Source organism: Panulirus ornatus, chromosome 17 (genome assembly GCF_036320965.1).
Source record: "Panulirus ornatus isolate Po-2019 chromosome 17, ASM3632096v1, whole genome shotgun sequence".
Classification (NCBI taxonomy): domain Eukaryota; kingdom Metazoa; phylum Arthropoda; class Malacostraca; order Decapoda; family Palinuridae; genus Panulirus; species Panulirus ornatus.
In genome coordinates this window covers 39,534,773-39,561,419 of record NC_092240.1, presented here as the reverse complement: position 1 = coordinate 39,561,419, position 26,647 = coordinate 39,534,773, and the positions used below count along the sequence as shown (strand labels likewise).

The window sequence follows — 26,647 nt, the reverse complement described above, 5'->3', positions numbered from 1 at the left end:
TTTTCTATATATGGCACAACATTCACGGTAGAGTTAAGAGCCTCAAATCTTTCAACTTCTTAGACGATGGGAACAAATTGTATAAAGAATTAATTTTCTTTACAATTATCAAGTTCGTGAAGTTCAAAGTCAAACTTTTGTCCTATATCATTCATTTCATTAAACGTTGGAAAACAATTAAGTAAAGTGTCATGAGCCTCTGACGTACATAATGTTCAAGTCATGACCAAGGTTAAGATCATGGCCAGCTCGACTCCCAGTGATAGACAGACAGACGGATAACTGACAGAGCTATCTGTAAGCGTCCACCATGCTACACAGCCTCACAAATATGGCATTAGAATTATGATTTATACAGAGTAGACACGCTCGAAAACTTTGTGCTTTACTCTGCATATCATTTCTCATCTATACATAATTTCTCCCATGTTCTGTAATGCAAAACACAGAGTCATGTTAGTCTACCCCTGTCCGTACATCGTGGCCGTGTGTACATTGTATTTCATGAGTTCTTGATAGGGTATAGATCAAGGCTACATCACAGATAACCGCACACACAACTTCACACCGGATAACAGATTCGAGTCTGGGTCGTATTTGGGCAAGATCACCATGCCTTGTGTACTCAAATGCTACAAAACGATGATGTACACATGACTGATGAATGGGTCAGACGGTGTGGACAAAACTGGCACCACAAATTATCATACACTGGTCAGACTTGCAAGGTCGGGGGTCACATGGCCACACGATAACAATCGTTACCATACCATATATAATATATATGTATATTTCCACTCATTCAACTAGAGAGAGAGAGAGAGAGAGAGAGAGAGAGAGAGAGAGAGAGAAGAGAGAGAGAGAGAGAGAGAGAGAGGAGTAGCATAAGTAAGAGTTTTACAAACAAAGTCTCCAGTCTTGCATTATTATCGGATCATTTCGCCCTTTGCCAACAATCTGGCCTTTATAAGCTGGTCCAAGAGCGTCGGGTGATACTTTGATTCATGGTCATATTTCATGAGATGTTTACATGTAGTTCCACTACACAACAGACGACGGAAGGAAATATCACTGTTTGAAATAAAGAGAAAACTCATTCGCATTATACATGTAGGTGTTGCAGCGTCATTTGGCCCTTTGATCATGGCGTGTCTAGAGGGGAGACTTGAATTTATTTAAGGTCTCTAGTTAGAATATCTTAAGGCATCATCCACGTGAGATCAGTGATGTAATAAGTACACAAACACCATGACGCATGACAAAGACCTTGGCAAGGTAGGTAACCTTTGGGAAACGCTGAATATTTCAAGCCTACCTCCCACAACACACTGTAAATGCTACTCTAATTTCACTTTAATATTACCTAGATACAACAGGTAACACGTCACTCCCGTTGCATCTTGGTCTCACAACTGAAATCTGGTGTTTCGATATTTTCTATATAACGGCAAATAACCACAGTAAGGACAATGTGTTCTAAGATTCATTGTCATATTAGTATTTTACTTATTTTGTTCATAACTTTCCTTATCTTAGGATCTCAGTCATTCCAGTCATCGGTTCCGTGACTCTCACACAGTTTAGAGACCCCAGCAAGAGTCTTGACATCACCTCCTCCAAGTTTTACGTTCATAGATTACAACCTTTACTGGAGATGAGTCTACTGCTTTCATTCAGCAAGTGATCAGGGTGTCTGCTCAGGGTAGTGTTGACAATCAGTAGGAATAGGAATATACATCAAGGAATCTGCGAAATCTTCGAAAAGCAGTAAAATGTATATATATATATATATATATATATATATATATATATATATATATATATATATATATATATATATATATATATATATATATATATATATATATATATATATATATATATATATATATATATACATATATATATATATATATATATATATATATATATATATATATATATATATATATATATATATATATATATACATGAAGATGAAAGCCGGCAATGCAGCAGGTTTGGATGGTATTGCAGTGGAATTTATTAAAAAAGGGGGTGACTGTATTATTGACTGGTTGGTAAGGTTATTTAATGTATGTATGACTCATGGTGAGGTGCCTGAGGATTGGCGGAATGCGTGCATAGTGCCATTGTACAAAGGCAAAGGGGATAAGAGTGAGTGCTCAAATTACAGAGGTATAAGTTTGTTGAGTATTCCTGGTAAATTATATGGGAGGGTATTGATTGAGAGGGTGAAGGCATGTACAGAGCATCAGATTGGGGAAGAGCAGTGTGGTTTCAGAAGTGGTAGAGGATGTGTGGAGCAGGTGTTTGCTTTGAAGAATGTATGTGAGAAATACTTAGAAAAGCCAATGGATTTGTATGTAGCATTTATGGATCTGGAGAAGGCATATGATAGAGTTGATAGAGATGCTCTGTGGAAGGTATTAAGAATATATGGTGTGGGAGGCAAGTTGTTAGAAGCAGTGAAAAGTTTTTATCGAGGATGTAAGGCATGTGTACGTGTAGGAAGAGAGGAAAGTGATTGGTTCTCAGTGAATGTAGGTTTGCGTCAGGGGTGTGTGATGTCTCCATGGTTGTTTAATTTGTTTATGGATGGGGTTGTTAGGGAGGTGAATGCAAGAGTTTTGGAAAGAGGGGCAAGTATGCAGTCTGTTGGGGATGAGAGAGCTTGGGAAGTGAGTCAGTTGTTGTTCGCTGATGATACAGCGCTGGTGGCTGATTCATGTGAGAAACTGCAGAAGCTGGTGACTGAATTTGGTAAAGTGTGTGAAAGAAGAAAGTTAAGAGTAAATGTGAATAAGAGCAAGGTTATTAGGTACAGTAGGGTTGAGGGTCAAGCCAATTGGGAGGTAAGTTTGAATGGAGAAAAACTGGAGGAAGCAAAGTGTTTTAGATATCTGGGAGTGGATCTGGCAGCGGATGGAACCATGGAAGCGGAAGTGGATCATAGGGTGGGGGAGGGGGCGAAAATTCTGGGAGCCTTGAAGAATGTGTGGAAGTCGAGAACATTATCTCGGAAAGCAAAAATGGGTATGTTTGAAGGAATAGTGGTTCCAACAATGTTGTATGGTTGCGAGGCGTGGACTATGGATAGAGTTGTGCGCAGGAGGATGGATGTGCTGGAAATGAGATGTTTGAGGACAATGTGTGGTGTGAGGTGGTTTGATCGAGTAAGTAACGTAAGGGTAAGAGACATGTGTGGAAATAAAAAGAGCGTGGTGGAGAGAGCAGAAGAGGGTGTTTTGAAATGGTTAGGGCACATGGAGAGAATGAGTGAGGAAAGATTGACCAAGAGGATATATGTGTCGGAAGTGGAGGGAACGAGGAGAAGTGGGAGACCAAATTGGAGGCGGAAAGATGGAGTGAAAAAGATTTTGTGTGATCGGGGCCTGAACATGCAGGAGGGTGAAAGGAGGGCAAGGAATAGAGTGAATTGGATCGATGTGGTATACCGGGGTTGACGTGCTGTCAGTGGATTGAATCAGGGCATGTGAAGCGTCTGGGGTAAACCATGGAAAGCTGTGTAGGTATGTATATTTGCGTGTGTGGACGTATGTATATACATGTGTATGGGGGTGGGTTGGGCCATTTCTTTTGTCTGTTTCCTTGAGCTACCTCGCAAACGCGGGAGACAGCGACAAAGCAAATATATATATATATATATATATATATATATATATATATATATATATATATATATATATATATATATATATATATATATATATATTCCATTCTGTGTACAGAATGGAAAAAGGTGAGAACAATGGAAGTAAGGGGAGTGGGGGAGGAATGGGATGTATTTAGGGAATCAGTGATGGATTGCGCAAAAGATGCTTGTGGCATGAGAAGAGTGGGAGGTGGGCTGTTTAGAAAGGGTAGTGAGTGGTGGGATGAAGAAGTAAGAGTATTAGTGAAAGAGAAGAGAGAGGCATTTGGACGATTTTTGCAGGGAAAAAATGCAATTGAGTGGGAGAAGTATAAAAGAAAGAGACAGGAGGTCAAGAGAAAGGTGCAAGAGGTGAAAAAAAGGGCAAATGAGAGTTGGGGTGAGAGACTATCAGTAAATTTTAGGGAGAATAAAAAGATGTTCTGGAAGGAGGTAAATAGGGTGCGTAAGACAAGGGAGCAAATGGGAACTTCAGTGAAGGGCGTAAATGGGGAGGTGATAACAAGTAGTGGTGATGTGAGAAGGAGATGGAATGAGTATTTTGAAGGTTTGTTGAATGTGTCTGATGACAGAGTGGCAGATATAGGGTGTTTGGGTCGAGGTGGTGTGCAAAGTGAGAGGGTTAGGGAAAATGATTTGGTAAACAGAGAAGAGGTAGTAAAAGCTTTGCGGAAGATGAAAGCCGGCAAGGCAGCAGGTTTGGATGGTATTGCAGTGGAATTTATTAAAAAAGGAGGTGACTGTATTGTTGACTGGTTGGTAAGGTTATTTAATGTATGTATGACTCATGGTGAGGTGCCTGAGGATTGGCGGAATGCGTGCATAGTGCCATTGTACAAAGGCAAAGGGGATAAGAGTGAGTGCTCAAATTACAGAGGTATAAGTTTGTTGAGTATTCCTGGTAAATTATATGGGAGGGTATTGATTGATAGGGTGAAGGCATGTACAGAGCATCAGATTGGGGAAGAGCAGTGTGGTTTCAGAAGTGGGAGAGGATGTGTGGATCAGGTGTTTGCTTTGAAGAATGTATGTGAGAAATACTTAGAAAAGCAAATGGATTTGTATGTAGCATTTATGGATCTGGAGAAGGCATATGATAGAGTTGATAGAGATGCTCTGTGGAAGGTATTAAGAATATATGGTGTGGGAGGCAAGTTGTTAGAAGCAGTGAAAAGTTTTTATCGAGGATGTAAGGCATGTGTACGTGTAGGAAGAGAGGAAAGTGATTGGTTCTCAGTGAATGTAGGTTTGCGGCAGGGGTGTGTGATGTCTCCATGGTTGTTTAATTTGTTTATGGATGGGGTTGTTAGGGAGGTAAATGCAAGAGTCTTGGAAAGAGGGGCAAGTATGAGGTCTGTTGGGGATGAGAGAGCTTGGGAAGTGAGTCAGTTGTTGTTCGCTGATGATACAGCGCTGGTGGCGGATTCATGTGAGAAACTGCAGAAGCTGGTGACGGAGTTTGGTAAAGTGTGTGGAAGAAGAAAGTTAAGAGTAAATGTGAATAAGAGCAAGGTTATTAGGTACAGTAGGGTTGAGGGTCAAGTCAATTGGGAGGTGAGTTTGAATGGAGAAAAACTGGAGGAAGTGAAGTGTTTTAGATATCTGGGAGTGGATCTGTCAGCGGATGGAACCATGGAAGCGGAAGTGGATCATAGGGTGGGGGAGGGGGCGAAAATTTTGGGAGCCTTGAAAAATGTGTGGAAGTCGAGAACATTATCCCGGAAAGCAAAAATGGGTATGTTTGAAGGAATAGTAGTTTCAACAATGTTGTATGGTTGAGAGGCGTGGGCTATGGATAGAGTTGTGCGCAGGAGGATGGATGTGCTGGAAATGAGATGTTTGAGGACAATGTGTGGTGTGAGGTGGTTTGATCGAGTAAGTAACGTAAGGGTAAGAGAGATGTGTGGAAATAAAAAGAGCGTGGTTGAGAGAGCAGAAGAGGGTGTTTTGAAATGGTTTGGGCACATGGAGAGAATGAGTGAGGAAAGATTGACCAAGAGGATATATGTGTCGGAGGTGGAGGGAACGAGGAGAAGAGGGAGACCAAATTGGAGGTGGAAAGATGGAGTGAAAAGGATTTTGTGTGATCGGGGCCTGAACATGCAGGAGGGTGAAAGGAGGGCAAGGAATAGAGTGAATTGGAGCGATGTGGTATACAGGGGTTGACGTGCTGTCAGTGGATTGAATCAAGGCATGTGAAGCGTCCGGGGTAAACCATGGAAAGCTGTGTAGGTATGTATATTTGCGTGTGTGGACGTGTGTATGTACATGTGTATGGGGAGGGTTGGGCCATTTCTTTCGTCTGTTTCCTTGCGCTACCTCGCAAACGCGGGAGACAGCGACAAAGTATAAAAAAAAAAAAAAAAAAAAAAAAATATATATATACACGAATAAAGTGTATATGAACGCGCACCTTCATAGAACATACAAAGCTCCATCAGCCAGGATCGAACCTGGGACCCCTTGTGCAAAAGGCAGGCGTGCTAACCGCTAGCCTAAGGGACTGTATAATAGGAAACAACTATTCGAAATACTAAGTACTCGAATACCCTTCGTCTCACTATGGTGAGCAACGGGGTCTATCGGTTGTTTCCGAACAGAACACATAGCCAGCTGAAAGCGTTTTACCGAACCTGACTGTACAACGCGGAGTTATATGAATACGAATAAAGTGTGGCTGATGGAGCTTTGTATGTTCTATGAAGGTGCGCGTTCATATACACTTTATTCGTATTCATATAACTCCGCGTTGTACAGTCAGGTTCGGTAAAACGCTTTCAGCTGGCTATGTGTTCTGTTCGGAAACAACCGATAGACCCCGTTGCTCACCATAGTGAGACGAAGGGTATTCGAGTACTTAGTATTTCGAATAGTTGTTTCCTATTATACAGTCCCTTAGCCTAGCGGTTAGCATGCCTGCCTCTTGCACAAGGGGTCCCAGGTTCGATCCTGGCTGATGGAGCTTTGTATGTGATATATATATATATATATATATATATATATATATATATAACATAGAGGTCTTATGTCTTTGAGCTTCTTCAATATTATTTTGTTTAGTCTCAAGATAGCGAGGTAGGAAGGAGGGTCGGATGGAACAGGTCCCTTAAATGTGCCCAGAAATTGACATTGAATTTAGACAATTTGCATCATCATCCCATCTAAGGTAGAGTAGTCTGCAGTATATTCTGACCTTTCTGCACGAAAAAGGATCTTAGTTATTCTAAAGATTCGCTGATCCATTTCAGCTACAAGGAAGTAACTCAACTAAACATAGGAGGCTTACATAACTTCGAGAGAAACTGCGATATATTCTACATAGGCCAAATGCGTGATGCAAGACGAGAAAGATCACTCTAAACATATTACAAATCCAGGCATCACTTCTCGGCAAAAGATATAATAACCATATTGACATGATACAAACATTTTTTTTTCCATCAGTAATGTACAATTTCAATAACTTTTCCCTTGATTGAGCTCTTCCTCGTTCTTGTCTCCATTAGCCAGCAGTCAAAGACTCTGAAAGTCTATAGATCGCTAGGAAAGGTTTCCACCCAACTGTCCACGGACGACGTCAATACGTCTCTTGCCAGATCCATCTTGGAGGTAGGGGAAGAGACTCTCCTGCGAGATCAGGAAGGATGCAGAGTAGGAAACTTTCTTGCGAGGTCCTGAAAAAGAGACAGGGGAGATGACTCTCCTGTCTCCTGGGGAGACAGTGGAGGAGACTCTCTTGCCTGGCTCTGGGGGAAGCCAGTAGAAAAAAAAGCTTACATTGTTTCACTTTTCAGTGACATTTACTTTCAGATCCCCCCATCTCTAATCAATGTAACACTGACCAAACAAATGCAGACTGAAAGAACCAGGCAAGAAGTAAACAACCGACCCCCTAGCTCAGCCATGAGCTCCAACCCATCAGATATACACCCGTCAAGAGTAACTCTTTTCAGTCAACGTTGTGGACATGAACCATTATTACGACAATGCAAACACCGTGGCAACACATCACAAGATCCAACATGCTCATAATGCAATTACTATAAACAAGACACTGCTTACTTACCTCAACTATAGCCCATCCTTCGCATTTGTATAACGTTGTTGGGACAACTGTACTTTCAAACATACCCATGTTTCCTTCCCAGACAAGGACCTCTTCACACATTCTTTAATCCTCCCAGAACCTTCGCCCCCTCACCCACCCTATGACTCGCTTCCATGGTTCCATTTACCGCCATGCCTACTCCCAGATTAGATATCTAAAACAATTAACTTCTTCCAAATTTTATTCATTCAAAATTTCACCCTAACTAACATATCCCCCTACTTTGCTGAACCTAATAACTTTATTCACACTAACTCTCAACTTGCTCCTTTCACACATGCTTCCAAATTCAGTCACCAGCTTCTGCAGCTTGCGTCCGCAAATCTGCAACCAATTCTGTCATAAGAAAATGATAACTAACTCACTTCTCAGGCCCCCTCATCCCTTACAGATTCGCCCCTGTCTCAAAGACTTGCGTTTACTTCCCTCACCATCTCATTCATAAACAAAGTTTATGAAGAAATACTAGGAGCAAGATTGAGTGTGGAAATGCAAAGGGTGAGAAAAAAAGAAGCTAGGGGAGTGTGTGTGAGGAATGGGAAATATTCAGGAAAGCAGTGCTGGTATGTGCGAGAGATTCGTACATCAGGCATAACGTGGAAGATGGCCAGGTTAGAAATGGTAGTAAGTGATGAGTTGACGAAGTAAAGTTGCTAGTAAAAGAGAAAAGAGTCATACTGCTGTACTTATGGGAAAGAAATGCATATGATTTGGAGATGTATTAGAAAAAACGGTAGAACATCAAGTGGAAAGTGCAGGGGTTGTAGAAGGCAACTAAAAGGGATGGGAGTGGGGAGCTGGAAATCTCCTCCGGTTGTAGTTTATCAAAAGAAGACAGAGAATGGGGCCAACTGAGGATTTTCTCTCGAAGGCTCAGCCCTCCGTTCTTGACGCTACATCACTGACGCGGGAAATGGCGAATATGTATGGGAGTGTTTACGCCGTCAAATGTAAGGCATGTAAAGATATACATATATATATATATATATATATATATATATATATATATATATATATATATATATATATATATATATATATATACAGAGAGAGAGAGAGAGAGAGAGAGAGAGAGAGAGAGAGAGAGAGACCAGACCGGAAAACTGTAACGGAGAGATGTTATTGGCACCGTCACGCAGTACGCAGAGATAACACAAAAATGCGAACACTAAACACTGTCATGAAAATGATCATCCCCATAGATCTTGAAAATCCCGTTATCTCATACCCCTCTGCTGATTATGTCACACGCAACGTCATTGAATCTGTCTGAATTGCTAATACTAAGAACTTTAATTTGTTCCCAGGCAATTTTAAAGCCCGTCCTAGCATTAACCAAATGATTATGAGAACATTGACAAAACGCGTAAACAAAAAAGTTGCCTAAGACACACCCAGCTACCCAGGTCAACCCCAGCCACGTGATCCTCCTTAATCGCTGTCCGTTTTAACGATTACTGCTGGTCAAGTCGTTGGTCTGTGTAGTGGTAGACGCAAGATGGCAGCACTCCGTTGTGATGTTGGGATTTAAGTAACTTTGTTAAGTGCTGGCACCTGATGAGGAGGAGTGTCTCCACGAAATATCTCGAGCCACATGTATAGAAAAATTACATGTTAAATAATGTTATATGACTCCTACTGAAGTGCGATTTCACCTTCATATATATATATATATATATATATATATATATATATATTAATATATATATATATATATATATATATATATCTTTCTTTTCTTTTAAATCATTCGCCATTTCCCGCGTTAGCGAGGTAGCGTTAAGAACAGAGGACTGGGCCTTTTTTGGAATATCCTCACTTGGCCCCCTCTATATATATATATATATATATATATATATATATATATATATATATATATATATATATATATATATATATATATATATATATATAAGAATAAGAACAGAGTGTTTATACATTCATTACATGGAAGACCGGATTCCGGGAGTTAACAAATATATCTCAGTGACTCGTCTGCTGAAACGAAAGCAAAAGAGAATAAGGAATTGGACCGGGGAGTTTCTGGAACCATACAGCTCATCCATTAAGCCAGTTGGCCAGCTGGGAGATTGACCGTTCTTGCTCCTCTCAAAGCTCGGGTCAAGATGGAGTCTGATTAGAAATCTTGGTCTAATTTTCGCAAAGTTTTGATTTTTCATTTACATGACTTCTCAAAGATGTGATAATATATCCTGTATTTCTTCATTCACATGAATTTCTCTAAATATCACCAACTTATACTTTTTTGTCTCTTATTCAAGAGAAATGTGTGAGTGTGTGTGTGTGTGTGTGTGTGTGCGCGCGCGCGCGCGTCTGTGTGTGTGTGTGTGTGTGTGTGTGTGTGTGTGTGTGTGGTGATTACCTATGTGGAATTACATATTGTACAATGCGAGTATATAGTTCTGCACTTCTGAGTCTTGAACTTTCTTTACCTATGACGACTTCTTGCCCTGAGCCATGACTGGCTACTCACACTCACCGAAAAATTTAGAGTTTAGAATAAAGTTTTGTGAGACAGAAATTGTCGAGTGTTTCGTGTTAAATGGTGAGGGTGTGAGTTAGTGGACTGAATGCTTGAAACCCATTGACAGCCACTGTGTCACCGTCAATACTCCGACACTTTGTCGGTAATATTTCCCTGGTCAGTTGTTTACCTGGTTACCTCTGTGTAACTGTCTATCTTTACTGCATTAGAGGGAGTCGTGCACTAGTGTGTTACTGCTTCATGAACCGTTCTGATCGTTCAATCATTGTCTTCATCATAAATTTGCTCAGTATTATCAAAGATCAACACCACTATGCACTTCTTTCCCACAGCTACTCTGCAGATTATGTATAGTTTGAACGGGTCTTCTACCACTGTCTCCTGAGACAATGCTGTTACTTATTAAGCGGGACAATCCGCCGCCGCTTTTGTCTTCTCTCTCCTTCCTTGTTATCATGTACCTCTTTGGACAAGACAGTTGAGTGTTTATCTTCTTAGTAAGTTTTGTCTCCAGAACACCATCAATATCAAGGATTTTTTCCCTATATTGATCCTTGAATTTCAGCTCTTTATCTTTAGCTACCATTACTTCAGTCTGACATTTTTATCACTTATTATTAGTAACTACTCTGTGGTACTGGCGGGTTCTCTTGTCTCATTTGCCTCATTTGGTGCTCCCCGTCTCTTGCCTTTTGACTGTAGTCTGCTCTCGGTCTAATACGAGTCGAATATTCCATCTTCACTCTAAGGCTACACGACTCTACGTCCAATAAAATCGTAACTGGTCGAACCTTCATGTCTTGATTATATCCATCAATTTCTCTCATTTCTTTCATCACAAAAACTGTGTCTGGTATTTCTATAGCCTCCAGGACCTTTTCATACCTTTGTTTCAGTGTCCTCAGGTCTCTGCCCTACTGAGCCTGCTTTCATACTCTCAGTCTGTTGATCAGTCTCAGATATGTTACTGCTCCTTCTTCCCTCCTGCTAAATCCAAGAGTTTCTGTCCTCTGCGCTTTGGACATTTCCTCTTGTGAAACAGCCTCGAGAACGTCTAGAAAAGACCCCTGTGACCTTTCTTTCTTTCCTCTGGTTACGGTCTTTTGGATTCCCTTCATGTCATCTGAATCTGTGTTCATACAGGTTGACTATACGCTTCAATATCTTAATGTGACAGATTTCTTGATCTTTCAATTACTCCCCTATCTTCCTTATCTCCCTCCAACTATGAGAGCTCCAAATCCAAGTTTCTCAATATTTTCCACTAATTTTTTTAGCCTTTGGTTCTCAGATGAATTATTATTTATATATCTGTTGATTTTTTTCTCTATCCTTTGTAAGACCATATGTCTTTCATCCCCTAAACTCTCTGTTAGTTAAGGATTTAATCAAAACAATCTGATCTTAGTACTTTCCTTTGATCGAACCCATTCCTATCTAAAAGTCAAATTGAGAAATTTTTGGCTTGCATTGTGTGTGTGTGTGTGTGTGTGTGTGTGTGTGTGTGTGTGTGTGTGTGTGTGTGTGTGTGTGTGTGTGTGTCTATATGCCTTTGTGTGTATAATTGTCCATTTGTAATCACTTATTTTTCTTTATGGGGAGGGAGTTTTACTCTTGTGGGGCCCCATCTCTTGAACTTGTCTATGATAATACGACTCTTTAAGTTCTGTATTCTGTCCGCATTCACAGTTGTAGTATTTAGGGTGTTTCACTCGTCTAACACGTCTAAACTGAAAATGTACTTCATGTCTTTTCTGACGAGTTTCGCACTTGATTACTGTTACATCCTTTAGTTCAGTATACTGAATAAGGGGATGGGAAGTGTTTTATATACCTGGGAGTAGAATATGGCAGAAAATGGTACCATGGAAGTGTAGATGGATCATAGAGTTTGTGAGGGGGCGATGGTTCTGGGAGAGCTGAAGAATGTATGGAAAGAGATCGTTATCCGGGATGGCAAAAATGGCTATGTCTGACGGAATAGCAGTTTCAATAATATTATACAGATGCGAGGCGTAGACTATAAATATAGGAAGGTGGAAGTGTTAGAAATTATATGTTTGAGAACATTATGTGGTGTGAGGTGATTTGATCGAGTAATGAAAGGGTAAGAGAGAGATGTGGTAATAATAATAATATAGTTGAGAGAGCTGAAGAGGAGGTGGGAGAGAGTGTACTGGAACGATGTGGTATAGAGGGGTCGACGTGCTGTGAACCAGGGCATGTGAAGCGTCCGGGGTAAACTATGGAAAGATCTGTGGGGCCTGGTTGTGGATTGGGAGCCATGGATTTGATGCATTACACATGCCAGCTAGAGAATGGATGCAAGCTGATGCTGCCTTTCTTCTTCTGTTACTGGCGCTTCCTCGCTGACGCGGGAAACGGTAATCAAGTCTGAAATTATAACAATTCCTTTGGTTGCTCTTACTTTGCATATTTCACTGTCTATATCATCCAACTGCTGTGAAACCTTTAAGGTTGTGATCAAGTTACCCCTTACTCTTTTCTCTTCAATAATGGAGAAATTTAAGACTTGACAACTTTTCTTGTGACTCATTGTTCCTAAATCTGGTACCATCTTTGTTGTTGTGTGTACCCTCTGTATGCACTGCCTGTGTTTATCTGCAGTGGCCAAACTTGAAAAGCATCCCCTCATTTAGGCTTCATGTATGATGTATAGAAGTGAACAGCTTGCTGAATATTTCCTTAGCTATGTACCAGAACGCAATTTCAATATTTGCCAAGAGGCAGTTTGTCTCCTTTACTATTTTCCAAAGGTGAGATTCTGATGACAGATCAGGAAAAATTTCAGCTCATTATGTTTCTCTTACACACAGTTTACTGCAGTTTATTTCCTTCTAGATAATACTGGATAACATTCATGTTAATGCCCTCTTTCGCTGTGTCCCATTTTCATTACATTCTGGTTGAATTTCATCACCTGTGTATCAGACCAGCTTTGGAGTTTTCTAGGTCCCTTTGTAAGTCATTAGCTCATGATCTTGCCATCATCCGCAAAAATATTCAGGTAAGGAGTCCATGCCTTCTGGCAAGTCATTCACATAGATCAAGAAGACTAATGGTACCAGAACAGAACCATGTTGCACGTCGCTGGTGACCTCAGCCCTCATCGATAAGCCTCCTCTAACATGGGCCCTACGTTCACTTATATCAAGATAATCTATACATCGAAAAAGACCCCTCACCCACACACACACACACACACACACACACACACACACACACTCCTGCCTGGTGATCCAGCTTCTTAGGCTGCCTCTTGCACTCTGGCAGCCTAGATACAGACAATCCACCGAGCCTTCTCAGCTGAAAAAAAAATTAACGGTGCTCACTTACTCACAGAAAAACCTAAGCTGTTTGTAGCACATGACGTACTTACCATGAAAGGAAGTTGTGTCTCACATAGTTACCTTCTCTGCAAGAAGTCATCCATTTACTTTCTGATTATCTTTTCTAGTATTGCTCAGACCAAGCTCGTCAGCGAGACTGGCCTACATACCAACTCTTCTTCCTGGTCTCCTTTCTTATACTATGACATATATGACGTTTGCCTTCCTTCGCTTCCTTTTGCGCTTTACGTATTTCCAACGACATCCTGAGCAACATTGCATCCCGGCCAGTCAAGGATATTTGTACACATCATCAGCCCAGCTTGAAAAACTTCATCAGAATCATAAACTTCATATGGATCAAAACCCTTTAGTATCCCGTTTGTGTCCTTTTCAAGACTTTCAATTCTTTCCAAGAAATCTTGCCCATTCCATCTCAGTGGTGATGGGCTATAGTGTATTCCACTGTAAAAATGTTCTTCAACTTGTCATATTTTCCCCTCGCCTATCCTCGCATCCTTAACTAATGACTCTATGGAAAAAATTTGAAAACATGTCCTGCCTTATTCACGATATTCTTTCCAAAGCTTCTCTCTCCCTCCTTAATTTCCTAATCCTACTGTTCTCATTCTAACTCTTTTATGCCTTACAAATGCTGGCTTGCTGAGGTGCTACCAAGGTCTTTGTAAAAACACATCACGAAGCTTCTCCCTGATGCGTATGTGTGTGTGTGTGTGTGTGTGTGTGTGTGTGTGTGTGTGTGTGTGTGTGTGTGTGTGTGTCTGTGTCTGTGTGTGTGTGTGTGTATGTTTACTTTAGATACATCTTCGGAATACGATAGCACGATCCTTGACCACGACAATACGAACCTTGCATATGATGGTATGGCCTTTGTTCTGACCCTTATGGGTTATTTCAAAGGTTCAGCCATCATATCATCGTGCTCTAGGGTCGTACCATCGTTATCAAGGGTCGTACCCTCGTGTTCGAGGATCTTCCCATTGTGCTCATGGGTTCTTTGTTCGTGTTCACGGGTCGTATCGTCGTGGTCTTGGTTCTTATCATCCTACCTGAGGGTGATGCCTTCGTACTCATGAGTCGTACACTAGTGCTTCAGGGCTTTATGGAGGCATATCAACCATAACAACCAAACCTTTTTCTTAAGAAATCCGTCCACTATCACCGACCATGAATTATTCATCGTTATACAATAGAAAATTTTTTTGAACAATACTTTTGTACTATTCAACTGCTTATGACAGTAGTAAGGCAGCAAGTGTACTTCCAAGAAATGAAGCGTCCTTGTCCTCTGCTAACCTCACGTGGGCTGGGGTTGGAGAGATCATTCCTGCAAAATAGATTTCCACGAAGAGTCTATGGTCGCTCTTGATTCACAGTATGGAAATGAAACACAGAGTTAATGGTAAAAGAAATCCATAAGTATCTCAGAACATTTACATGCTGTCAAGCACATGACCGTTTATGGCAAAGATGATTTGTTTCACCCTCCATAACTCACGTACGACAACTTAATCTACAGCTAACTTAAGATATTCAGAGAGCAAATTATTATTTTGCTTACATCAGAAGAGCTGAGTGGGTAGTATAAAGTGTGAAGGCTATTTTTCACATATTTTCGTGTGAGTTGTATTCGTGGTGTGTCCGATATAATCAACATGTTATGTAAGCCTTTTATGATTTAATTTCCAACTATATAGACAGTTCAGAATGCTTTTAGGGAACTAACTATTCTCAGTTGATTATTTTTGTACGATTCATCAGAAAAGAGGAAAAATCTAATCGACAGCGTTCCATTTCCAGGCAACGGCACAACTCGAAGTTCTTCTCGAGCGAGGGATCCCTACAGGACCTCAAGTTCCCGCCCTCGTTCCGCATCAACAGGAACTACTCGTTCCCCACGCGCTCCAGCATTCACGCCCAAAGAGCCCCCAACAGGAAGCGCGTCATGTCCACCCTAAAGAAAGGAGCCTCAGCCATCAAGGGAGCCATCCCAGCCATCAAAGACGTCAACATCATCGACAAGTATTCCAGAGTGATCTTCCCACTCTCCTTCATCTTCTTCAACACAGTGTACTGGTGCTTCTATATCCTCTAAGGGTCCGCGGCGGGTGTCATGGCCAACGGAGATGGCTGATGCTTGGTGGTTGTATGCCTGGGTATGCCTCGCCCCTTCCCCCCGTGTGTCCCCATCTTAGGCAGGCGGCTGGAGACCTGCACTGCCTGCCCCCACCTGCTGGTTGTGCCGCCTGGGGACCAGCCTCCCGCCCGCCCTGGCCTTTTACATCCCCTGTTGCTTCGACAGCTCGAGAACAGTTCGGAACACTTCCCTCCTCCCCACCCATCCAATGCAAGTTTCTATGACTTCTGGCCTGAACATTTTTGCCAGGAACAATTGTGATATGACTGATGGATGCCCAATACGGGCATTTTCAGAGTTTCTCAGTGCTTCTTAGCATAATGAACTAGACGACCCCGTCAGCCGGTGTAAACAGTTGAACGTGTGAGGAGTTAAAGAGAAAGATCCACTTGTTTGCATACACGGTGTTGTGTTCGAGTCGTGAAGACAAATAACAGCTCAAACCTACCACAACAACAACACACTTCTGACGCCTTTCCTCGTATAGCTGACGACAGGTGAGTCCAGGATGCGGTTAGGGGCTTCTCAGTCTCGAAGTCCTGTTGTCAGTGAGACACGTAAGACTGGGAAGTGCTCGTCATTACTTATTCGTGTATCTTGCACTTGTGATGTACTCATGTCTACATATGTGAATATACAGACGCTACCACGTGTCTATATCTATATCTATCTATATCTATCTATCTATCTATATATATATATATATATATATATATATATATATATATATATATATATATATATATATATATATATATATATATATATATATATATATATATATATATATATATGAGAAACACTTGTAAAAACAGATGGATTTGTATGTGGCATTTATAGATCTGGAGAGAGCATATGAGAGGGTCGATACAGATGCTTTGTGGAAGGTATTAAAAGTATATGGTGTGGGAGGCAAGTTGTTAGAAGCAGTGAAAAGTTTTTATCGAGGATGTAAGACATGTGCACGAGTAGGAAGAGAGGAACGTGGTTGGTTCCCAGTAAATGTCTATTTGCGGCGAGGGTGCGTGATGTCTCCATGGTTGTTTAATTTGTTTATGGATAGAGTGGTTAGGGAGGTGAATGCAAGAGTTTTGGAAAGAGGGGCAAGTATGCAGTCTGTTGTGGATGAGAGAGCTTGGGAAGTGAGTTACTTGCTGTTCGCTGATGATACAGCGCTGGTGGCTGATTCGAATGAGAAACTGCAGGGGTTGGTGAATGAGTTTGGTAAAGTGTGTGAAAGAAGAAAATTGAGAGTAAATGTGAATAAAGCAAAGTTATTAGGTACAGTAAGGTTGAGGGACAAGTTAATTGGGGAGTAAGTTTGAATGGAGAAAAACTGAAGAAAGTGAAGTGTTTTAGATATCCGGAGGTGGACTTAGAAGCGGAGGGAACCATGGAAGCGAAAGTGAGTCACAGGGTGGGGGAGGGGGGTGAAGGTTCTGGGAGCGTTGAAGAATCTGTGGAAGGCGAGGGCAAAAATGGTTAGGCGAGAACGTTAAATCGGAGAGCAAAAATGGTTATATTTGAAAGAACAGCGGTTCCAACAATGTTATATGGTTGCGAGGCGTGGGCTATAGATAGGATTGGGCGGAGGAGGGTGGATGTGTTAGTAATGAATGTTTGAGGACAATATGTGGTGTGAGGTGGTTTGACCGCGTAAGTAATGAAAGGGTAAGAGAGATGTGTGGTGATAAAGAGAGTGTGGTTAAGAGTGCAGAAGAGTGTGTGTTGAAATGCTTTGGATACATGGAGAGAATGAGTGAAAGAAGATTGAAGAAAAGGATATATGTGTCAGAGATGGAGGGAAGAAGAGAAGCGGGAGAGCAAATTGGAGGTGGAAAGATGGAATGAAGATTTTGAGAGATCGGGGCCTAAACATACAGGAGGGTGAAAGGTGTACAAGGCAGAGCGAATTGGAACGATGTGGTATACTTGGGTCGACATGCTGTCAATGGATTGAACCAGGGCACGTGAAGCGTCCAGGGTAAACCATGGAAAGATCTATGGGCCTGAATATGGAGAGGAAGCTGTGGTTTCGGTGCATTACACATGACAGGTAGAGACTGAGTGTGAACAAATGTGGCCTTTTTTGTCTTTTTCTGGAGCTACCTCGCTCGTGGTGGTGTTGGTGGGGTTCGCTATTTCATATGTAGCGGGGTGACGACAAGAATGGATGAACTCAACAAATATGAATATGTACATGTGTATATATGAATATGTTTGTGTATGTATATGTATCTATACGTTGAAATGTATATGTATGCATATGTGTGTTTATATATATACATGTGTATGTGGGTGGGTTGGGCATTCCTCGTCTGTTTCCTTGTGCTACCCCGCTAACGCGAGACGGCGAATAAGTAAAATAAAAATAGAATATATATATATATATATATAAATATATATATATATATATATATATATATATATATATATATATATATATATATATATATATATATATATATATATATATTATTATTATTATTTTGCTTTGTCGCTGTCTCCCGCGTTTGCGAGTTAGCGCAAGGAAACAGACAAAAGAAATGGCCCAACCCACCCCCATACACATGTATATACATACACGTCCACACACGCAAATATACATACCTATACATCTCAATGTACACATATATATACACACACAGACACATACAAATATACCCATGCACACAATTCACAATGTCTGCCTTTATTCATTCCCATCGCCACCTCGCCACACATGGAATACCATCCCCCTCCCCCCTCATGTGTGCGAGGTAGCGCTAGGAAAAGACAACAAAGGCCCCATTCGTTCACACTCAGTCTCTAGCTGTCATGCAATAATGCCCGAAACCACAGCTCCCTTTCCACATCCAGACCCCACACAACTTTCCATGGTTTACCCCAGACGCTTCAAATGCTGTCAATCACGTGCTGTCAATCCACTGACAGCACGTCAACCCCGGTATACCACATCGATCCAATTCACTCTATTCCTTGCACGCCTTTCACCGTCCTGCATGTTCAGTCCCCGATCACTCAAAATCTTTTTCACTCCATCTTTCCACCTCCAATTTGGTCTCCCACTTCTCCTCGTTCCCTCCACCTCCGACACATATATCCTCTTGGTCAATCTTTCCTCACTCATTCTCTCCATGTGACCAAACCATTTCAAAACACCCTCTTCTGCTCTCTCAACCACGCTCTTTTTATTTCCACACATCTCTCTTACCCTTCCATTACTTACTCGATCAAACCACCTCACTCCACATATTGTCCTCAAACATCTCATTTCCAACACATCCACCCTCCTCCGTACAACCCTATCTATAGCCCACGCCTCGCAACCATACAACATTGTTGGAACCACTATTCCTTCAAACATAACCATTTTTGCTTTCGGAGATAATGTTCTCGCCTTCCACACATTCTTCAACGCTCCCAGAACTTTTACCCCCTCCCCCACTCTGTGACTCACTTCCGCTTCCGCTTTTGGCTTCTGTCCTCTGCCAAATCTACTCCCAGATATCTAAAACACTTCACTTCCTCCAGTTTTTCTCCATTCAAACTTACCTCCCAGCTGACTTGTCCCTCATCCCTATTGTACCTAATAACCTTGCTCTTATTCACATTTACTCTCAGCCTTCTTCTTTCACACACTACCAAACTCAGCACCAGCTTCTGCAGTTTCTCACCCGAATCAGCTACCAGCACTGTCATCAGCGAACAACAACCGACTCACTTCCCAAGCTCTCTCATCCACAACAGACTGCATACTTGCCCCTCTCTCCGAAACTCTTGCATTCACCTCCCTAACAACACCATCCATAAACAAATTAAACAAACATGGAGACATCACGCACCCCTACCGCATAACGACATTCACTGAAAACCAATCACTTTCCTCTCTTCCTAGTCGTACACATGCCTTACATCCTCGATAAAAACGTTTCGCTGCTTCAAACAACTTGCCTCCCACACCATATATTCTTAATACCTTCCACAGAGCATCTCTCAACTCTATCATATGCCTTCTCCAGATCCATAAACGCTACTTACATATCCATTTGTTTTTCTAAGAATTTCTCACATATATTCCTCAAAGCAAACACCTGATCAACACATCCTCTGCCACTTCTTAAACCACACTGCTCTCTCTTCTCAATCTGATGCTCTGTATGCCTTCACTCTCTCTATCAATACCCTCCCATATAATTTCCCAGGAGTACTCAACAAACCTATACCTCTGTAATTTGAGCACTCATATTTATCTCCTTTGCCTTTCTACAATGGCAGTATGCATGCATTCAGCCAATCCTTAGGCACCTCACCATGAGTCATACATACACTGAATATCCTTACCAGCCAGTCAACAACACAGTCACCCCCCTCTTTTAATAAATTCCACTGCAAGTACCATCCAAACACGCTGCCTTGCCAGCTTTCATCTTCTACCTCTTCTCTATTTACCAAATCATTCTCCCTAACTCTTTCACTTCGCACACCACCTCGACCAAAACACCCTATATCTGCCACTCTATCATCTAGCACATTCAACAAACCTTCAAAATACTCACTCCATCTCCTTCTCACATCACCACTACTTGTTATCACCTCCCCAGTAGCCCCCTTCACTGATGTTTCCAATTGTTCCTTTGTCTCACGCACTTTATTTACATCCTTCCAAAACACCTTTTTATTCTCCCTAAAATTTAATGATACTTTCTCACCCTAACTCTCATTTGCCCTCTTTTTTACCTCTTGCACCTTTCTCTTGACCTCCTGCGTCTCTTCTTTTATTAATCTTCCAGTCATTTGCACTATTTTCCTACAAAACTCGTCGAAATGCCCCTCTCTTCTTTTTCACTGAATAGTCTTACTTCTTCATCCCACAACTCACTACCCTTTCTAATCTGCCCACCTCCCACGCTTCTCATGCCACAAGCATCTTTTGCACAAGCCATCACTGCTTCATTAAATACATTCCATTCCTCCCCCACTCCCCTTACGTCCCTTGCTCTCACCTTTTTCCATTATGCACTCAGTCTCTCCTGGTACTTCCTCACATAAGTCTCCTTCCCAAGCTCACTTACTCTTACCACTCTCTTCACCCAAACTTTTCTCTTCTTTTCTAAAAACCTCTACAAATCCTCACCTTCGCCCCCACAAGATAATGATCAGACATCCCTCCAGTTGCAACTCTCAGCACATTAACATCCAAAAGTCTCTCTTTCGCGCGCCTATCAATTAACATGTAATCCAATAACGCTCTCTGGCCATCTATCCTACTTACATACGTATACTTATGTATATCTCTTTTTAAACCAGATATTCCCGATCACCAGTCCTTTTTCAGCACACAAATCTACAAGCTCTTCACCATTTCCATTTACAACACTGAACACCCCATGTATACCAATTATTCCCTCAACTGCCACATTACTCACCTTTGCATTCAAATCACCCATCACTATAACCCGGTCTCCTGCATCAAAACTACTAGCACACTCATTCATCTGCTCCCAAAACACTTACCTCTCATGATCTTTCTTCTCATGCCCAGGTGCATATGCACCAATAATCACCCATCTCTCTCTATCAACTTTCAGTTTTACCCATATCAATCTAGAGTTTACTTTCTTACACTCTATCACATACTCCCACAACCCCTGTTTCAGGAATAGTGCTACTCCTTCCTTTGCTCTTGTCCTCTCACCAACCCCTGACTTTACTCCTAAAACATTCCCAAACCACTCTTCCCCTTTACCCTTGATCTTCGTTGCACTCAGAGCCAAAACATCCAGGTTCCTTTCCTCAAACGTACCACCAATCCCTCCTTTTTTCTCGTCTTGGTAACATCCACACACTTTTCGACACCCCAATCTGAGCCTTCGAGGAGGATGAGAACTCCCCGGGTGACTCCCTCTGTTTCTCCTTTTAGAAAGTTAATATCCAAGGAGGGGAGGGTTTCTAGCCCCCCCTCTCCCTTCCTCTTTAGTCGCCATCTACGACACGTGAGGAATGCGTGGGAATATTCTTTGTCCCTCTCCCCAGGGGTGATATATCTTTATACATACATATACAGACGCAATTACTTATTTGTGTTTATACGCATACAGGCGCTGCCATGTGTCTATATACATAAACATACAGACGCTGCTACGTGCATGTATATGCACAAATACGAATGTTACATGCATTAGATTCTTCAGCTGCCTAGAAAGAGAACACACCGTCGCACCGAAAACAAATTCATCCAAAACCTCTGCGCTGCGCAGCAAACGTCATAATTCCTTGTGACTATCCCAGAAATATGTAACTGCTGAATACTGTACCAATGTTTCACTTTTTTTTTACATGATGTTCGTCCTTGTGAAACAAGACCAAAATATATACATATAAACAGATTTCCAACTGGTGCACATATAGGCAGATCTGAGCTAGATTTACATATAGACAGATCTCCAACACATTTACATACAGACATATTTCCAACTGATTCATATGAACACAAATTTGTAAGAGTTACAGTACAGCCAGATCTCCAACAGAAACAGACAGATGTTGAACATGTTTACGTACAGTTTGAGAAAATTTGTGGATGATGCTTATTTCCCACATTTTTTTCCTCAGGAATACCTAACCGTGAAGTGAAACAAGGAGGAGAACTCAAGAGGACATTAAACCCACACCATCACCGCTGGACGAGAGTCTCGACGACAACTTTGTAACTTTGTAAGATTTTAGCCCGACCTGATTGCAATCATTAGCTGTTCTGAACTCGCTTTCCATGACAGGCTTTGAACACAACCTCTTGTTTTCAAGTTGGGTTGGAATCCCCGTCAGGCAATCTAGGGTTCTATTGTACCGGTATTTGTTTATAAATGATGATTCTCGCAAGTACGAGAACTTAACTCCATGAGTACGATGACTTGACCCCCTTTACTTTAGATACGAGAAAAATAGTTATCGTACTCAAGGGCAAAGTCATCGTACTCAAGGGCTAAATCATCGTACTCAAGGGGTTACAGTGGTGGTACTCAAGGGGTTGAATTGTATTGATACAAATATACTGTAAACCATACTGGGTGTCAGGAACTGAGGATATGTACAGTTCTTTGCACCTCATTATGTGTGTCTGTGTGTCTGCCCGTCTGTAAATATTTGTAAGTTTTTTTTGTCTATGTGTTTGTGTGTCTGAATGTGTGTGTGTGTGTGTGTGTGTGTGTGTTTGTGTGGTGTGGGTGCAATTGTTCGAACATTTTGTGTTCGTGTGTTCGTGTATGAATGTTTGTTGAGTGTTTGTTAGTGAATGTTTCTGGAGCAATCCGGGTGTTTGGTTGAGTCAGATGTACTCACACCATTTGAATCGATTGGGCTCAAGGAATCCAGTGAATGATCGATTTTAATGAATCATGGCTAAGGATGTTTGATACCATATAAAGGGTGTTTGATACGATATTAAGGATGTTTGATATACCGTATTAAGGGTGATTGATACCATATTAAGGGTGTCTGACACCATATTATGGGTGTCTGACACCATATTATGGGTGTCTGACACCATATTATGGGTGTCTGACACCATACTATGGGTGTCTGACACCATATTCTGAGGTTGTGCCACTGAATGAATCAACAAACTACGTGAATTTCTCCACTGAATTCATCAAATCTACGTTCAGCAAATAGTAAATGAGAAAATAACATTACGATCGTATCCTGTACGAGAGTTTTGTACCCGATTATCATTTCAGGCATCGATCACGTATCTGTTTTTGTTTTTGTTTTTAGTTTGTTTATAGTGAAGGTATGACGCGCTTGAAATGAATTAGTTTATATGCAAATTAGTGTAAAGTGAACGAGTTTTGCGTTGATCAAAGACAGTTCGGAATCCACCATATTCCTCCCATTTCTAGACTCAATACCAATATTTATAGAATGTGAGAGTATTTGTGTCATGCCGTCGACATAGCCTGATATATACATAGATGTTCCTCGTTTATAAAAACAAATGTTCTCTGAGAAATCCTTGGCAGCGGCAGTTAGGAGGTGTGGTCAGAGCCTTCGACCCTCTCACCAAAGAGGAAGGAGGCTAAAGACCAGTTGTTAGGGGTCACCTGGTTCGGGGGCCACCTGGTTTAAGGTCACCTGGTTACTTGCTTCATGTTGGGCATAGGCGGCCCATCTTATCTCCTCCCCCCCTCCTTATCTGCCAAGGACTTCCAGACACTCCCATTGAGCAGACGCTAATCTCCCCCATAAAAGAAAGTATTATTAGTCTATACTTAAGTCATATAAATCGTTGCTTTAGGGTTACCCTCCTGACGTGTCCCGTAGCTCCCCTAGCGATGGAGTAATGCTGTTTCGTACTATAATACTCATACAGCCATACACGATTACGCCGCTTTGTTAGGCTGCTCCCCTGTAGACAGTGTGTTATTCATAAACATATATATATATATATATATATATATATATATATATATATATATATATATATATATATATATATATATATATATATATATATATATATATATATATATATATATATATATACATATATATATGTATATATATATATATATATATATATATATATATATATATATATATATATATATATATATATATATATATATATATATATATATATACATATATATATGTATATATATATATATATATATATATATACATATGGATGTTTAACAGAACCGCTTCTCCGATCTTATGACTCCCCAGGACTTTCCTTGCGTCATATAGTAACTACCAGCCGACAGAATCGTTATATTTGTATCTTTCAGCCCTACGCTCCTCAAACTTAGATGCGATATCAGCGGTTCCCCTGAGAAGGTGGGATGCTTCCACCCCTAGCAAGGGTTATCTACCCTGTGCTCGAGGGGCAGCTAGACGTCTCCATCTTTGGCTATGATGCAACTCGGGGCGCATGCGTTGTGCACCTGAGTTGGTGTTCTATTTACAGGGTAAAATGAAACATAAACCAAATGATATATATATATATATATATATATATATATATATATATATATATATATATATATATATATATATATATATATATATATATATATATATATATATATATATATATATATATATATATATTCACACACACACACACACACACACACATATATACATACATACATATATATATATATATATATATATATATATATATATATATATATATATATATATATATATATATATATATATATATATATATATATATATATATATATATATATATATATATATAACTCACAAGAAAAGACAAGAACACATTCCTAGTCTTTCGTCTATTTATCATGGCGTCTTCAGGAAACTTTCCCTGAAGAGGTTAGCACACAGGCGATAGTCTGGGTTCTTTAATTTTTCGTGTGAGTTATGAAGATTTTGTCTACTCCACACTATAACCGTGGATCAACATCATATATATATATATATATATATATATATATATATATATATATATATATATATATATATATATATATATATATATATTCATAATGTATATCTGTGTGTGTACATGTGTTTGTGTGTATATATCTATCTTAGAGTGTATGTATGCATGTATGTATGTATGTATGTATGTATATTCCCTTTATTTTCCTCCATTATCATCATCATCATATGAACTTCATCGTTATCATCATCGTCATCATCATGATCATCATCATCATCATATTTGTCCACTTATTTTCTTTTCTTTCCTTGTTTTCTTTTTAGATTCCTATTCTTACTTGTGAGAGCGCCTGGATAGGCCTTGCGTCCTCCCAGTTTGTTTGTTCGTTCGTTCGTTTTCTTGCCAAAGAACTGTGTAATATGTTAGGATGGATTTTATAGATAATTCATCTGACAGGACTTGGCTGTTGGACGCTCGGGAACTGAGAGACTCTGGCAAAATAAAAAGATTATGATACCAATCTGGTACCGAAATGTTTTATTTATTTAAGTGACATTAGAATGGAGACGCAGTCCTCAAGAGGAGCCGGCAGCTTTCGAAATGCACTGTGATACTTTCTTGCATTTCTGGCAAGCAGGTCGAGATTCAGATGTTTTTATTAGATCCTTTTTTACGATCTTAGGGATTCAGGCCTTGTATATCCTTCTTCTCATTGAAGTTTTAGAAGCTACGGTACACGTGAAATCTGGAAAAAGATTATAATGTGTCCCTCAGAAATAACTAACTAATTGATGTGATTACTAACTAATGGTGTGATCTGCTTGCGTTATTGATGAATTACTGAGGTCATCAAACACTTTAAATGCTTGGAAGTTGAGATATGTGAGTATCTTAACCTTAGGGAAAATGTTGACTGTGGTAAATCAGATATCGTATCATTGCTCAAAATATCAGTTTTTTCAACAGTTAGAAATTCTGATTTGCATCGTGAGGTACGTTCGCAAACCTCGGGCTACACCAGAGAAGAAGCAAGGGAATTTCAAGCTTGAATCAAGCTTAGAACATATAAGTCTTGCTTCTGAACACATTCATCAATTAAAACATAATCATGAGGATGGCTGATGGATTTGTAGACATCATTTCAACTATGGAGATGAGAGAGGCTTTCGTGTTTACCCCAGTTTCTGAGTCGTGCAGTAGTAGGCAGGTCTGTCGGCTGTGTTTATATGGAGAATAAGAAAATGGCTCATCCATGTAAGCTTTTAAGCACAAAACATTACCTTCCACAAAATACAGACAATTATTTTAACTTATTGTGACTGTAGATCAATTTTTTTCTTTTATGAAACATTGTACTTATTTTCTTTAAGATTCTTCCTCCTTCAAACCTTTCGTTGTATCAGTACTTCAGATCTCATACGATATTTT

The 26,647-nt window shown here is 40.4% G+C and overlaps 1 protein-coding gene across 2 annotated transcripts in view; it reads left to right on the top strand.

The window, feature by feature from the left end:
• The window catches only part of Lcch3 (Ligand-gated chloride channel homolog 3), a 435,919-nt gene extending 411,868 nt beyond the window's left edge, over window positions 1-24,051 (top strand). For both annotated transcript variants that reach the window (XM_071672256.1, XM_071672255.1), the window contains exons 8-9: window positions 15,462-16,295; window positions 22,414-24,051. In XM_071672256.1, the coding sequence (XP_071528357.1) occupies window positions 15,462-15,756 (295 nt within the window). In that variant the 3' untranslated portion in view covers window positions 15,757-16,295; window positions 22,414-24,051. The remainder of the gene's footprint in view (window positions 1-15,461; window positions 16,296-22,413) is intronic.
• The last annotated feature ends 2,596 nt before the right edge of the window (window positions 24,052-26,647 follow it).